The sequence below is a fragment of the Cladophialophora immunda genome, assembly GCF_000835495.1.
Source record: "Cladophialophora immunda strain CBS 83496 unplaced genomic scaffold supercont1.1, whole genome shotgun sequence".
Lineage (NCBI taxonomy): Eukaryota > Fungi > Ascomycota > Eurotiomycetes > Chaetothyriales > Herpotrichiellaceae > Cladophialophora > Cladophialophora immunda.
Genome location: NW_015622541.1, coordinates 1,467,711 through 1,482,397, shown reverse-complemented (window position 1 = coordinate 1,482,397; position 14,687 = coordinate 1,467,711). Strand labels below are relative to the sequence as shown.

Genomic DNA, 14,687 nt, shown 5'->3' with positions numbered 1-14,687 from the left:
GCTTGGCATAGTAAGGGGTATACGAGTATATTTCTCCGCGTGGAGTACCCCTGAGCGATCAACCATAAGCTCCTGGGTTCGCAGAATTTGTCCCGATGAACACGACTTGAACGGCGGCGAAACTAGCCACATGTTACTTCGATACCGTCTGAGAAGGCACGTCCCCAAAAGGGTCGAACTTACGCTGTCGTGGCCGCAAAGATCTCCACGCGCTTTGCGTTCGTCAAGAGTGCCAGGCAGAAGGCGAAGACGGCGGTGAAGGTGGCCAAGGCTCCCAAACGCGCGCCCATGCTCTGCACAAAGTACAAGACGACGGTGGCTCCAATGGGGAAAAGGCAGGAGATAATGGTCGCGGCGACGTCGACGGCCGCCTGGATTCCAGACGAGGAATACCACGACATCTCCGATGCCGGGTCCCAGTCGACGGCGGCTTTGTGGTGTTTACCGATGGTTCGATGGTAAAGGGGCACACAGTGGCCTGAGATCCAGTCGCTCAGAGCGTCTGCGGAGCCGGCGGGTTCGAGAACGACGAGGTCATGCTCTTTCTCCGCGTCCCAGACATGTCTGTCGCTGCTGATGATCGGGCGGTTGCCCATGTGGGGTCGCTCAAACCAGCTTCGGAGGAAGGTGAGGTTGTGCTTTGCTGGTCTACCCAACTTGGCGAGTGCCATTTGGTCCTGAAGGCACTGGTCTTGTTAAACATCGATGATCAGTGACTTGGACTACCACTCCTGGGAAGTGGATGCTCTTTGGAGCATGAAGAGGGAGGGTGACTTTAGGCTCACTGTACTTTTCCAGCTTACTCCGGATTTCGAGCATTGTGGTCCATTGCACGTCGTGGCCGGCTCCCAGAGAGGCGCTCAGAAGGGGAAAGTGGTTGCCATAATGTTGGCGGACAGGGTCCCGGGATCGGGCGTCCGCGCTAGTTGCGCTTTGCAGCTCTGCCTCAAGCTGCACTAACTCGGCTTGGAGATAGAGGATATTTCTGTAGTTCAGCTCGCGGAATCGGCGGACGATGCCGTATTCTGGATACTGGCTCATCAGATGCGCGAGCTTATCGTAGCCTCGCATGCCAGCCATGTTCTGCGTAAGGTTTCCAAATTTAACAGTCGAAAAGCATGCAACAGCTACCAGATCCAGGCGGCACTTTTTATAAATGCTCGCTCACCAGAGGTGGGTAACACCGGGCGCGGAGATAATTGGCAGCATCACTGCATGTGTGACCAGAGATAGGTGCATTGATGCTTGCTCACCGGTTTTGCTACCGCTCTAGCCGGGCAAAATCGCAGTGGTTATGCTGCACCTGTAGGCTTGGAAGCCTGCTGTGTAACGTGTTTGGGCAGCCAAATGGCTGTCACTCTGTCACCGCCAATGGAACTCCCAGGTAGGCATCCGTTGTTAGGGCCTCATCGCTACGGATCGCTAGGACAACGCAGACACGGTCCAGATGCGGGGCAGTCGGGGCTCTGTCGCGTGATATAGATAAAGGCGATGCGGCGCAAGCCCTTTGCTGGTCTGCCTACGGGCAGGCAAATTTTTGTTCCAGCCTTATTTTGTAGGCACCGTGAGCATGCCTCAGCAAGATAACTCTTATGACGTTCTAGATCTTGATCGCAAGCGCTACCTCAATTCAGCATTTATCTTTGGTGGCGTTCCCGTCGATATTCCACACAAGGAGAACCTGGAGGCAAAGAAGCGTGGAGCACAACGCAGAGGGGCAAACAGCACACCGAGTCTTACCACAGATGACGAGGATGACGACAGCGTCGACGACAGCTATCCACCTGAAGGAAATGCTCGTGGCCAAAGCAACCAACAGAGACCGCGCACCAATAAAGCGTCCTCCGACAGTCGAGCGCTACAAAGCAGAACAATGACCGACCAGCAAACTCAGAGGCGCATGCTCCTGACCGATAAACCAAAGCTCAAAATGAACCAGATCGAAGCGGAGCTGATTTTTCCAGGAGGGAAAGAATGGAAAGGCGTGTTCCTGCTTGACACCGGAGCCATTGATAACTGGATCAACGAGAAGATCGTATCGGCCAGCCAACTCCCCGCGAAATGGGAGGAGAGCAAACCTCGCTGGTACAGCTTCGACAACAGTCCAGTGACTTCGTTAGGTCTTCTCAAGGGATCGACTGTCTTTGAGAACCACACACAACCATGTGAATTCCAGATTGCACGAAAGAGCAGTCAATTTGATGTAATCCTCGGCTGCAGGTCGCTGATGGAGCGCGGCTTGGTGATCTGGAAAGGAGAGGATCTCGATGTGGTTGCTCCACTGACGTCGAGGAGCAAGGCCAGCAAAGGTCAGTCCGATTGGAACTCACCGCCGGTCCCAGACCACATGACTAACAACTGGCCGCGACAGAGGAGAAGAAAGCGCACCGAAAAGACGACGGCGATGTTGAACGACGAGGAAAGAAACTTGATGAACAGGTCAAATGGATGAATAAAATGAAGAAAGAAGGGTGGCAGTGGGACAAAGTCAAGAATGAGTGGTATAACCACGACCAGAACGGCAACAAAGTCCCTTATGATGGACCCGCATATGTTCTCGACCTGGGATACTAAGGGTTTGTCAACGGGAGAGGGTGTTTCTGTCTTTCTTCTGTCGTCTGAAGTGGTTCAATGTTGGATCGAGCTAATGCGTGATATGCCTAGGTACGCTTAATTGGTACCTATCCTAAAGTCAAGATTTTCCGGGGTCCGCCAAACTGAATCTTCGGGTCTTCGGGTCTGGCCTCTGTGCCTGTGCACGATCGTCGGGTCCCTTAACCTAGCTTTTCTTAACGTCACGGCAGGATAACGTGCCCACTCACTGTGGTGAACGGCTAAGTTTCCCTAACAGACACCCCTTGTTGACCTCCCAGGCTCCCCGCTACGAGTACCTTCTAATTGTACTCAATCAGTTCACTCACTTCATCTTGATATCAGTTCAGACCTTGGTCAAAGGCTCTCGTTCATTCTGTGATCCTGGCATACCACTCGTTCATACTCTGCTTTTGAAGCCGTTTGGCTGCGCCATCTTGCCGGCCCTTGTGACCATCAACCGCAACCAGTAATCTCCTGGAAAATTGCCCAAGAATACAATACGAAGGTACCTGCCTCGAACTTTGCCACGCTGCGCAGCCCAAAATCCGATCCTGCCTAGCTATCAGCACACACGCCATAGTCACCGCGTTTCATTCACATCGAAATTCACTGCTGGACGGCCCAGCCAACATTATTGTTGCCAGACGAACCGAATCTCTAGCTGCCCCTCCAAAACCCGATCGCCTTCACCGCCGATCGAACCACAAGTCGTTGGTCTCGAGACTATGCCTCGCTTGCGAACCCGACTCACGCCAGAGTTTTGCGGGCATTGACGATGCCGCGCTCATCCTCGCAACCGATGCGGGGTCAAAGTCAAAAGATGGCGCAGCCTGGAAGGATGACGAGTGATCGGGAGAAAAGGGCAAGATTTCAAATTTGGATTTCCGACGATACCTGGTCGCAACCCGGTCGGCTGGAAGACCATCGTATACCCGATACTTGGATTCGGCAGTCCTTTATGCGCGACAACCAGATAACGACTCCCGTTTTGCCTGTGGTCGAGGAGGTCACGGAAACAGTAACACTGTACGCCGGGAACGTCAAACTCAAGGCGACGGGCGAAATGTTGGTGCACATCCGGCTGGAAAGGACTGGACAGAGGATCAATCAGCGGGTGTATGTCACAGATAATACTCGGTGCCCGGATATGATCGCTGGGGAAGATCTCATGAGCGCCATGAATGGTCAATCCGACTTCGAAGGCGAGTCTGTCCCAGTACTTCCCTCCATTGCCATTGGACTGACCTTTATCAGAGCCCGCAGGGATCGAACCTCAGGCTAACGGCAGTGCCATAGCCAAGCCTCAGGACGTGCACAGTTTATTTTCGTTTGGACCTGCTACAACTGCCGACCTTAGTGGCGAAGACGAGGACTCGAACAACGATGCGGAGTCGCAAACCCAGATATCAGAGGATCGAGGGACAACATCAGACCGAGGAAAGATACCTTTTAGCAACTCTTTTGATGCGTCAGGGGTCCAGGCAAAGCCCACGGACGCCACATTTTCCAATCAGTTCGGACACTTTACAGCCAACGCTGCAGAGGAAGGCAGATCGTCTGAGACACCTGCAACAAACCGGATATTGCTCGTTGGGAAGTTGATACTGCCGTTTCTGTGTCTACTTATTATTTGTGCAGAGATCGTCGCCACTGTCCTTGTTATGTGGCGACAAGAGGGAGAAGGTGCACTCCGCCCAATGATCGTCTTTTCATGGCTCCTTTCGCAGTTACTCCAGTCACCAAATGACACGGTCCGATTCTTGATCTCGGCGTCCAAGGTTGTTGGATTACTGGTCTTATTGGTAGGAGTATGGGCGCGCTTTGTGAATCCACTTTTAGCACAGCCGAGCCGAGACTATATGGATAGGACGCGTTGAGAATTGTGTATCATACTGATGAATCTTCTGGGGGCATCGTCGGTCACCTATCTGGTGGAGGTTTTGGCGTTCTTCTGAGCGGGCGTATCGAGTGGGTTTAAAAGGTGTTGGGCATAATACCTATCAGGCAGAGCATCAGCTTCCCAAATGGCGAGCAGAAAAGATTGGTCCTTACTCACCGTCTTCAAAATATGGCGCTTGGCCGTGCTTTGAAGTTTCAGCAGCATGCGCGTTGGTTTGTCGTGAAGCAACGCGCCCTACCGTGAGTCTCCCATCGCCTCTGCATGGAAAGTGAGGCAGACCCGGTGATTAGAGTAAACATCTTTGCACATGCTAAACTGGACTGGCCTTATTATAAGGGTAGATGGGCTGAAGGTGAAGTTGGAGGGAACAATAGAATCAAACCCTTGCTGCGAATGCTTTTACTTCTAAGAAGAAAGGCAGGCCCGCCGGCTCTTTCCCAACAGAGGCGACAGCCTTTGGAATTCAGGGCAGCCTGCATGAGTGCCTCACTTTATAACCCCACTAACGCGACCTATGTGTAACATGACGTTGGAAGACGAAGGCAGAGGTGAAATGCCGGGATCCGACATGCTACTCCATCACGAGTACAGGTCTATTTCCTGCCCCCTGTCAAACAGCTAGACGAGTGCCAGGCGCATTGATAGGCCGACCAGGTGGCAGAAGCAGCGGTCGCCCTGAGCACTCCCAGAGCTACTCAGCCAGGGCCAGTTCAGGCCCCCTAGCAACTGGCTACACCTGTGTCAGGAATAGGCCCATGATTCCCTGGCAAGTGCCAAAAAGACGGGAATATCACTGATCATCAGTGAAGATCTTTGTTACGAGCAGCCTGGAAGAGGGGCCAGGCCAGGGATGGGCCCGGGAGGGCCCCGGGGAGGGCCTCCCAAAGGTCACGTGATGGAACAGTTGTACCGTCCGTCCTGATTGGCTGGACTAAGGAGTAAGGCTGAGGCAGACGAATATTTGAACTGCCCACGCACAGATAGTTTCGGAAAACAACGACGTGCCCTTCAAGATTGCAACCGAGCCTTTGCGCGCGTGCCTTCGTCTACTCGTGTTCTTACATTGTGCTTTGCAGATTGTGTACCGCGACGTTCCCAGCATAGAGAGCCTACGAAGACCATACCAGCTACGCGACTGCTGTGTGTGTTTGCGCTCGCCGTCAGTACCGGACGCACAAATCTTCACCATGTCAACTGTCCGAAGACGGTGGTTGTCTCCAACTCGAGGTATCGATTTCTTCGTTGAGCAAGGTCTTGATAGGCTGGAGTGACGGGCTTCAAAATGAGCTACCAGAGGCTGGCTATGGCGTCAACACGATGCACCCGAGTGGGTCGTGATGCGCCAGACATATACAGAGTAGACGGCCTCTCATCAAGTGTTTGGCTAGGGTCGTTCCCGGTCGCCTCACCGTCTCCTGAGAGATCACGCAGACGCTCTTTGGCACTTCGTGGCCATGAACAACTAGATCCGACAGCGAATGCTTGCGTCGCCGCAGACCAGATTAGTAGTTGGGGGACCATGTCGCTCATTGTCTTTGGGGAGACGACAGATTGAAAGCCCCTACAGTGACACCAGCAGTTGGTTGCAAAAGATGCCCGCATTCGAGCATGCACCGACTGATGCCCGTAAGAGTGCGACGGACAACCTGGCCTAGGTAGGGTTAGAGCGGCCTCTATAAGTTACACACTGGTGCGCGTCCCGGAGCGGTTGTCACCACTCGTCGTGTGCATGTTGGTGTGTGTTGAGAATTGTTGCGGTGTGGTTTAATAGTTCCCCATCATGCTGGAGGACCCATAGTGCGTTAGCAATGAGCAGGCTTCACCCGCTTTTAGGTTGTTGGATTGAGGCTGAATACTCAGTCCCATAAGCGAGAGACTTAGTCCGACAACAGCAGAGAGGGTGCCCGTCCTACTTGGCAGGCTGTGTTCCCGCGGTTTCTGTAGGTCTCGACTGTTCTGCATGATAAAGCAGCAAAGAATGGATATTAGCCTGAGTAGCGAGTACGCGAGCGTATGTAGCCATTGGACACTATGTCATGGCACAGAGCCAAACCTTGCGCGTGCTGAGTGTGCAGCGAATGTGCCCCAAGGTTGGTGGGGGTGCAGGCTGAGTAAGGACAGATATAATCAATTATGCCATGTCAGACACCCAGCACCTACTGCATTGGGCAGGCCCCTCCAAGGGCCAGAACATGTTCCCTTGCAGGTCTGTGATCTGTCATGGTCGATATGGTAGATTGGTGTCACACAAACAGTCCAGGCCAGACAACTCTGTGCTTCGAACTCCCGTGACTTGAGATTCAGAGTCTGCAGCCAGCATCTGAATGCTAACCATTTCGAGGAATTTGAGACATTCCTTTTCTTTGGCGTTTGGCTGCTGCATGACTCGTAATATTTGAAGAGTGACCTCATACCGTGAATTGTCCGTTGTCAGGATTCCCCCGGTCTATGGGTGTTGTCACTGGAGAGTGCTTCTGCCCGTTTTGTTGTCGGTGCCAGAAGTAAAACCGCTCACCGTCGAGTTTTTTGGTCTTTTTTGACAGTGAAGATCATTTGAGGGGTTTTCGGCGCCGTTGTAGCAACCACGGAGCGATCCATACTCCAGCACCGATGAATTTCCGCGAGCGGCATTGAGCCTTTATCCCGGATTAGATTCGGAGTCGGTGCCGGAAGGAGAGGGGAAGTTAGATTTTGGTAGGGCCCGTGAAGCAAGCTGAGTTCCGCGTCCCAGGAAGAGATCTCCGAGGGCAACCAGTGGAAAGTGACCGCCCCGCACCTCAATCGTCGATCTTCTGGGCTAGTCGTTGAAGGGGGACTAGCCGCCAGAAAAGTGAATCAAACAATTGGGTGTCGAGCCATTTCTTTCTGTCCTGTTTGGGAGAAAGAGCAAGGTCATGTGCGGTTGGATCAGAACTTGTTAAATGACTCGAGACAAAGAGTAAAAAGGGTTGAAACTCGCCGGTCAAGCCCGCAGAAGTTGAAGATCGTAGATCAAAGGAGTCAGTGATCCATCATCGACTGGGCCAGTGAGCCATTAAAGGGATTCCCGTGTGTGACGCGGTGTTTCGCGTCAGAATATCAATGAAAAAATATGGGGTTCTCTTTAGGATTGATGTTCGATGTTGCTAGGGATCTGTACAAGGCGTCCATTCGGGGTCGTACCGGATGGAAAACCGCTCAGTGGAGAAGGCGTCGATCCGCTCGTGGAGAACATGATGGGACTTCTAGAAGGATGCCAGAAAGGGAATCTACTGGGGCCCGTGACATTTGTGGGAGTGACCTTGAGATCCTTCAACGGGACTGATGTTTGAGGAAGTCGCAGATGATAGGGGGTCGCAGTTCGATGTGAAGACAGGGCCTCTGGAGATTGAAGGCGCGTCGAGGGATCCATCCTCTAGCGAGTCCTTCTGGAATGTTTCTTGATTTGGCAGTTCCCAAGACTTGTCTATCCTTTTGTACCAGCCGCACATGTGACGGGAAGAGATAAGGTCAGCAAGTGTGGATGTCCATAATCTGAAACCGTCACAATGGTTGGCGTCTTGCGATGGTGGACTGTGCGCCTTCTGGAAGGATGCTGAACGAGGTATTCGTACCGAGAGCAGTTAAGGCCCTCTTTCCCAACAGAGTAGTGTCTGTCGTGTCAGTTGCTAGGAGGATTAAGTAAGGAGTGGGATGCAGAAACAGACGGGCTAGCTAGAGACTTGACTGGCTGGTCGTGGTCCCGATTTCCTGCAAGGTCAATCACGACCTATCAACTGCAGGGTGGTCTTGCGCGCCCGGTGCATGAATGCGGGGGCCTGACTGAGTAAGGAAAGCTTACCTAGGCAATCTGGTTTGTATCGGCACCGAACGAGTACACTATGGTCGGGTGCATTTTGGCAAAGATCGACTGATATGCAAGTCTAGAACCTTGACAGTGCCCGCCGTGCATTGCTCAAGTCATCAAAGAGGGCATAGGCATGTCGGTGACAGCCAGGGCTCCTGGCTCCTGGCTCCTGGAGATTCGGTGAGGGTTGGCGGTGTATATACCGCCAACACCGATGATGCAGTGGTCACCTTACCTTTGGGAGCAGGGATGGTTTAACCGGGATAGGTGGTCTGAGTGCCTGAGGACCTTGCCCCAAACAATTAACCGCCAGAGTGGAATAGCGTATACGTATGAAGTTTCACACGCGCGCGGGCGGTTGTAGAGTTGCGTTGCACCCGGGGAAAAGCTTCGGACCTTTGCAAGAGTCAGGTTGAGTAAACTGAGACCTACCGCCGAGTAGAGGCCCGAGTAGAGGTGAGGGAGAGGTCAGTAGTCCGTAGTGTAGTACGGAGGGGAAAGTGAAAAATGGAACAGGCGGCAATTCGGCAGCAGGAGGAGGAAGAGGAGGAGGAGGAAGAGAGGCGGCTACGTCATTGCCCACTACCTACTAAGTACTCCCCCATTAGTGGGACAGTCACGTTACTTCTATCGTACTATGGAGTTGGACAGGAGGAAGTGACAGGTACCTACCTATTCACTCTCCCTCTCCCTCTCCCTCTCTCACGCTCCTCTCACCTCCAGCTCCCTTGGGTCCTCACACCTCACTTCTGCCTCACCTCCGTCACTTGTTCCTATATTACTTCTATAGAGTCACTCTCATACCAATGACTATGATTCCATCTCACAGATGACGAGCACCTCCTCAATGCGTATTACTAGGCCAAAGTGACCCCCGGGGTGCATGGCGTAGCGTGTCGCTTGATCCTTGCTCCGAGTCTTGACTGGACGCCGGCCTCCGAAAAATCTCAGCAGCTGCTCGTCCTGCATGTTGCGCTGTCACCTCGTCCATTATTACGACGCCCTGCATGCTTACCTCACGACTTCCCTTCCTGTCGCCCTGGCCTGAAAATGCTCCGCTAGGGCGTCCCTAGTCACCCACCCGCCTGTTCCGAAATGAATGCGCTTCACCCTGTGCTTCTTTCCGCTCTCTGACGGATGCTATGGCGTCTGTCAAAGCCGGAGAGACCACACTAGCCCGTGTGTCGCCGGGGAAAGGTAATTAATTACCCTCGCAACCCAAAGCCCGTGGTTCCATTCATCCTGAATTTCACCGCCCATACCCCGGCTATTTGATTCTATCCCTTTCCTATCCAAAAGATATATTCCTCCGTCCCATCCCAGCTTGATCACTTCTTTTCCTTCCCAACAACAACCAAAGGTCGACTTCCATATCCAACCAACAGGTACTGAGTACTTGAGGGCGTTGACACACCATCCCCAACTACCAACCTCCACCACAACCACAACCATGCTCGCTTCAACATCCACCAACCCGGCCATCCAGGCCTACAAGGTCTACCACCTCTCCCAGACCAAGCTCGACCGGGAGTGCCGCCGACAAACCCCCGACCTCCATCGCATTGTCTTGCACGCCTCCATTGTCGACAATGTTCGCCGATGGTCGCGGGACCTAGCCACCCCGTCCGAGACCGTGGTGGTCGACTCCGAGTCGGACACGGACAGCGACCCCTTCGAAGACTCGGCATCCGACGAGGAATACGAGGATGCCATGTCTGTCGACGACCAGGTTGCCATCTTTGACTGCGAGGTCGACGACGACACGACCATTGAGCAACAGTCGCAAACCAACCCCAAAGTCTACGCCGTTCAGACTGGTGTGGTCCCGCCTGTGGAGACCAAGGACGCCCCGTCCAACTCGGCGCCGGCCAGCCCCAGGAGACGAGCTCCCCCTCCACCGTCGGCTGCGAACTCGACGTACGAATTGAACGGCCAGAGCTGGAAGCAGAACCGACCAGTCACAGTCCGGGAGACGGCCATCGAAGTCGACGGCGACGACTAGATGGGCTGGATGCCAGACACGATATGCCTTTACGACAACTTGATACCCCCCTGCTTTAGAGCATCTATTGAGCCGCGAGGCTACGATTTTTACGATCTCGACTCTCCCATCGCTGCCAATGCCACCATCACCTGGGAATATCGACGGTGGATCTCCAGTTGAGCTAGATGCTACGGAGGTCCACCGGCGCGATGGCAGCGACAGAGGATGAGTTCGACCGTGTCAGGGAAGCTTCACCGGAATAACGACCAGGTCGTCGACATTCCCGGGAAGAAAGGAAAGGAAGCAAGGGACCGCGCATGAGCACCCCTCTCGAATGGGACATCAGGCTTCCCCCCTTCCCACCGAACCTCAGTAGTCGTGGCTTTTGACAAGTCAGCCTGGGGCGAGGGGTCGGGGAGGAGTGAGTCTCCATTCTGGGATGTAGGGAATGCACTCTGCCGTATAGGGTCCCCGGGTGTGGACTGGAAACACCGAGATCTGCGATCCATGGTCTATGTACAGTAATTCGGCCGCCATCCATTTCTCCCGCATTGCACGGGAGATCTGAGATTGTCTATCAGTTGTATTTTTAATCGAGAAGTGGACAAGGAGGGAAATGAATCAATTACACAAATCTTTCGTCAATGATTTTCTCAATGCTCGGCCTCCCCGTCTCGTTCGCACCATGCCAGGTTTTTTTTATCCCTCTATCCTCAATGTCGACCAGACATTTCCGTATCCATTTGCCCGGCATCGGCACCGCGTCTTGCCAATGAGAGCGGGCGATCGACGCCGGCGGATCGATCATCCGATGGACAAACAATCCCACCCGGTGTTTGGTACAGCAAATCTCGTAGACCTTAGGTACCTACAAAGGATTAGATATCTACCACTGAGGGCATTGAGCGTCGAGTCAAGTCATACAACTACCTACATGGAGGTTGTCAGCCATTTCGTCTAGAGGGCCACTCCTCCAAGCAAACCCCGCTGCGCCCCCCTCCGTCCGAGGAAATATCGAGAACATGCTCTCTATCTCGGCCTCTGCTCGCTTACTTACTCGACATGTCCGAGGTAGGTGGGTTGGGGGGTGTTTGTGGAATCTTGATTCCGGGTTTCTCGCTGCTGCCGTCGATCATTGCTCCCTTTCGCTCTCGCCCTTTCCAATCGGCGTGCCCTCCATGCCTAATACGGAGGGGTCGCTACGTAGCGAGGGTAATTTCTACCAATGCAGGTAACGATTGTATCCCTGGTGAGCTGCAGTGATCACCTGGTCTCGCCCAGGTCTTTCCTCCAGAGAACCGCGCTCGCGCTGGCGCTGTTCTGGGCCATTATCGTTCTTACCCCTCCTCCTCCTCCTTCGCGCGAGTTTGTCCCTCCCCTCACCTGAAGTCATTATGATTCGGAACACCGCCACCACTGCCACCACTGCCGCCACCGCTATATCCTGGTTCCTAGTTCCTTAGTGTCGAGTAGAGGGGCCAGCGGTATCGGGCAATAGAGCTGCGATGATCGGGGCGATGAGGGGCCCAGTTCTGGAATTGGAATTATCATCCCACGCACGGCACGGCACCGATGGAATCGGTAATGGGGCGTTTCAGCCAGAGAACATGCATGATAGTGACAGCAGAGCAGAGCAGAGCTAGAATACAGGAGAGGAGAGGCAAGTCACCAGACAGGCGCAGACGGACAGCCGTACATACATACATACATACGTACATCCAGGCGGCTCGCGCGGCCCGGCCTTCAGACCAAACAACTACCGTGTATTCGTCCTGTACCGGCTACATCAGGCACATACAGGTACATCTACCGAGCTCAATCTCCCTATCCATCGTACCATCCCATCCTGCGTCCCCGTTGCCTCGAGTGGGTAGGATCCTACCAGCAATAATGTATGCCGACAATTTCCTCACCGCCGAACCACACAGATTCGTGCGACTGGCTGCATCGATTGGGCGGGGGCGTCGCGTCTACCTCCGTACATGTCCTTCTATCATTACATACAAAGAGCACGACCAACAGAGCGGTCAAGCAGAGAGCTTCTACTAGGACAAACTATGCACTACAGCTGTCATGCGATGCCATCACCGATGAACCTCGTACCGTAGAATATTGCCAGTCCGTTCTAAACCTTTGCTGCTGCTGTCCTGACCCACTACAACAACCGTCAAGGCTGCCAAAACTCAGGGGCCAAGTCATATCCACCATGTCCACAATGCCCTCTACCAATCAATCGAGATCCCTTGATCAGTCATGTCTGGACGTGTGAACAAGTCTATTCATAAACTCTTTATTTGTGCAGCGCCTTACTAGAGATCTTGACCCCTTGTGGATGCCGGACACTCGACCAAACGCTCGGCGAGACTTTGACAGGCAGCTTCCTCCCTTTCAACCTCTGATCAATCAGCCAGAGTCCCACCACAAATTCTTCCCGATTGAGCGTCTTCGCGCCGGGCTGCGCAACCAGGTCCCAGATCTCTTCCAGCACATCTTTAGGCAAACGGCTTCGCTCCCAGATATCTCGAACCACAACGTTGACAACCAAGTCACTTGCCGGAGTCCCATCCTTACTCGACTCCAAGTCGGGGTTGTCTAGGTCGTAATCGAGAAGTAATCCTCTGTTTGCGGCCCACACCCCTTCGTACCGCTTCCTCTCCCGCTCCGTAACCTTGTCTCTCCACCGCTTGCGATCCCCTTCATGGTGCATGTTAGGATGTCGTCTCCAATGTCTACGCCCACGCTTTTCTTCGGTTTGTTCGTCACGATCGGGCGAGTTGTTCCGCAATGTCTGTCTCATAGGTCGCATGGGGAGCGGTTTTAACTTTGGTGTTTGCGAGATTGTTTCACTCCTTATCGCAGGAAGGTGCATTAACTGTCGGGCGCTTCCAAAGGCGCCCACCGACTTCGAGCGGCGACGAGGTATTGGTGGCGGAACCTTCTTTGAAGCAGGAGAGGCTCCGCGAGAGCCGGTGTGAGTTGCTGCGATGGAGCCCGCAACCATAGCGTCCGCCAGAGAACTTGCAGTCATTCCTGTTCGCGAATCCTGGGTCGAAGCTTGTTCTTGTGCGACGATTGCTGCACGGTTGGCACGTAGTGGGACAGGAGCCGGCAGATGTTTGGGGGTGTATTCGACCTTCGGCCATCCGGTGTCGCTCTCGGAGTCGGTCTGTGGAGGAGTCACTCTGAGGCGCGGCCATCCTAAGCCAGTGGTTGATTGAGGGGACACGGTAAGATTCCGGAGCACGGGTGCGCTGGGACTGCTCTCTTCAGAGGTTGAGAGAGCTCTTCGTCTGGCCTCTAGACTAGCAGCGTTCCTAGAAGCTGTGGCAGCGGCCGTAGCCCCGGAGAGAGACGGACTCGGCGCCGATGAGGTCTGAGCAGAGTAGAGGGGCAGATTCAAGAGGTAGCCTATGTCGCTTCTATGCTTCTCCCCCGTCGCAGTCTGCACCTGGACCGGAGCTGTTGTCATCGAGGCCTTTGCGCCAGCGAGGGCAGCCGCGCTCTGTTGGAGTGACTGGACAGTCTCGCTGCTGCTACTTGTACTCATGCCCCGACTTCGAACCTGGGATGGATCCCGTCTCGCCAGATACGAGCTAACCTGGTCTCTTTTCAAATCCGGCCTGCGGACAGGGCTTGTCTTTGCAGAAGCAGCGACGGCAGCAACGGCAGACGTAGATCGAGGAGGATGAGGCCGAAGCCCCGGCTTGGGAGGAGACAATGAGGAGTAGTCGGAAACTGCGACCGGCAGCTTTTCTGTTGTCAAGGCTCGACCCCGAGGATTGACGGCGGAGTCTTGTGAGGGGACCTCATTCTGATGTTGTTGCTGCTTCCTGATAGAGGCAGTGGTTGCCGCAAGCAGGGCTCCTGCAGATGGATTATGTGATGCGGAGACGGAGATATTGGGTGGTTTTGCCGCGGACGGTCCAAATGCTAAAGTGGCACCCTGGAGGGCGGGTGAGGGCAGAGGGGAGAGTTTGGCTGTGGCATTATGTTGCTGGATAAAGGAGGGCTTTGGCGCCACAGGAGGACGCCGTGCCTGCTTCCCACTCATCAATCCATTGACAACGGGTCAAGTAGAGGATGCCGAAGCATCGGACAATTCAAGCGAATGGGACACTCAGGACGACTCTCATGAGCTTAGTAAGGGATTCATCACATCTCAATAACTCCAACTGTGTAGCAAGGTTTGAAGCCCGCTGCCGAACGAATGATGAAGGCTGCAGAGAACAGAAAGTGGAAGCATGTAGAGGAACAGGAGAAGGGGAAAGGGAAGCTGAAGGTTGGTTCGTAAGCCTTTGATTTCCGCCTTGACGGGGTCCGTGATCGGCACGTGACTTCGCGTCTTGGCGTGTCAAGGTCAAGATTCAAAGCAAGCATGACTT

General features: G+C 54.0%; 4 protein-coding genes across 5 annotated transcripts; 2 read left to right on the top strand and 2 right to left on the bottom strand.

Annotated features, from left to right (window-relative positions):
* The first annotated feature begins 2,876 nt into the window (after nucleotides 1–2,876).
* On the top strand, nucleotides 2,877–4,869 carry PV07_00413 (uncharacterized protein). The gene is made up of 2 exons (XM_016386863.1): nucleotides 2,877–3,797; nucleotides 3,850–4,869. Exons 1-2 carry the CDS (start codon nucleotides 3,371–3,373, stop codon nucleotides 4,470–4,472), a joined length of 1,050 nt encoding a protein of 349 aa, XP_016253791.1. The 5' UTR covers nucleotides 2,877–3,370; the 3' UTR covers nucleotides 4,473–4,869.
* A 610-nt stretch (nucleotides 4,870–5,479) lies between these two features.
* Nucleotides 5,480–8,477, bottom strand: PV07_00412. 2 transcript variants are annotated; one of them, XM_016386861.1, is made up of 2 exons: nucleotides 8,316–8,477; nucleotides 5,480–8,127 (listed from the first exon to the last, which is right to left on the bottom strand). In XM_016386861.1, the coding sequence occupies exon 2, from the start codon at nucleotides 6,095–6,097 to the stop codon at nucleotides 5,783–5,785; it is 315 nt and encodes a 104-aa protein (XP_016253789.1). In that variant the 5' UTR covers nucleotides 6,098–8,127; nucleotides 8,316–8,477; the 3' UTR covers nucleotides 5,480–5,782. The 2 variants fall into 2 exon arrangements, with proteins under 2 accessions (XP_016253789.1, XP_016253790.1); XM_016386862.1 differs by having other exon boundaries at nucleotides 5,480–8,107.
* Nucleotides 8,478–9,018: 541 nt separating this feature from the next.
* On the top strand, nucleotides 9,019–10,953 carry PV07_00411 (uncharacterized protein). The gene has a single exon (XM_016386860.1). The coding sequence runs from the start codon at nucleotides 9,772–9,774 to the stop codon at nucleotides 10,321–10,323; it is 552 nt and encodes a 183-aa protein (XP_016253788.1). The 5' UTR covers nucleotides 9,019–9,771; the 3' UTR covers nucleotides 10,324–10,953.
* Nucleotides 10,954–12,296: 1,343 nt separating this feature from the next.
* Nucleotides 12,297–14,566, bottom strand: PV07_00410 (uncharacterized protein). Its single transcript, XM_016386859.1, has one exon. The coding sequence runs from the start codon at nucleotides 14,354–14,356 to the stop codon at nucleotides 12,596–12,598; it is 1,761 nt and encodes a 586-aa protein (XP_016253787.1). The 5' UTR covers nucleotides 14,357–14,566; the 3' UTR covers nucleotides 12,297–12,595.
* Nucleotides 14,567–14,687: the final 121 nt, after the last annotated feature.

What these genes read in the sequence shown, in the direction of transcription:
- PV07_00413 (XM_016386863.1), top strand. Translation starts at nt 3,371, where the DNA reads ATGCCGCGCTCATCCTCGCAACCGATGCGGGGTCAAAGTCAAAAGATG. An exon ending in TGGTCAATCCGACTTCGAAG is followed by an intron (nt 3,798 to 3,849) that starts GCGAGTCTGTCC and finishes GACCTTTATCAG; the next exon opens with AGCCCGCAGGGATCGAACCT.
- PV07_00412 (XM_016386861.1), bottom strand. Translation starts at nt 6,097, where the DNA reads ATGCGGGCATCTTTTGCAACCAACTGCTGGTGTCACTGTAGGGGCTTT.
- PV07_00411 (XM_016386860.1), top strand. Translation starts at nt 9,772, where the DNA reads ATGCTCGCTTCAACATCCACCAACCCGGCCATCCAGGCCTACAAGGTC.
- PV07_00410 (XM_016386859.1), bottom strand. Translation starts at nt 14,356, where the DNA reads ATGAGTGGGAAGCAGGCACGGCGTCCTCCTGTGGCGCCAAAGCCCTCC.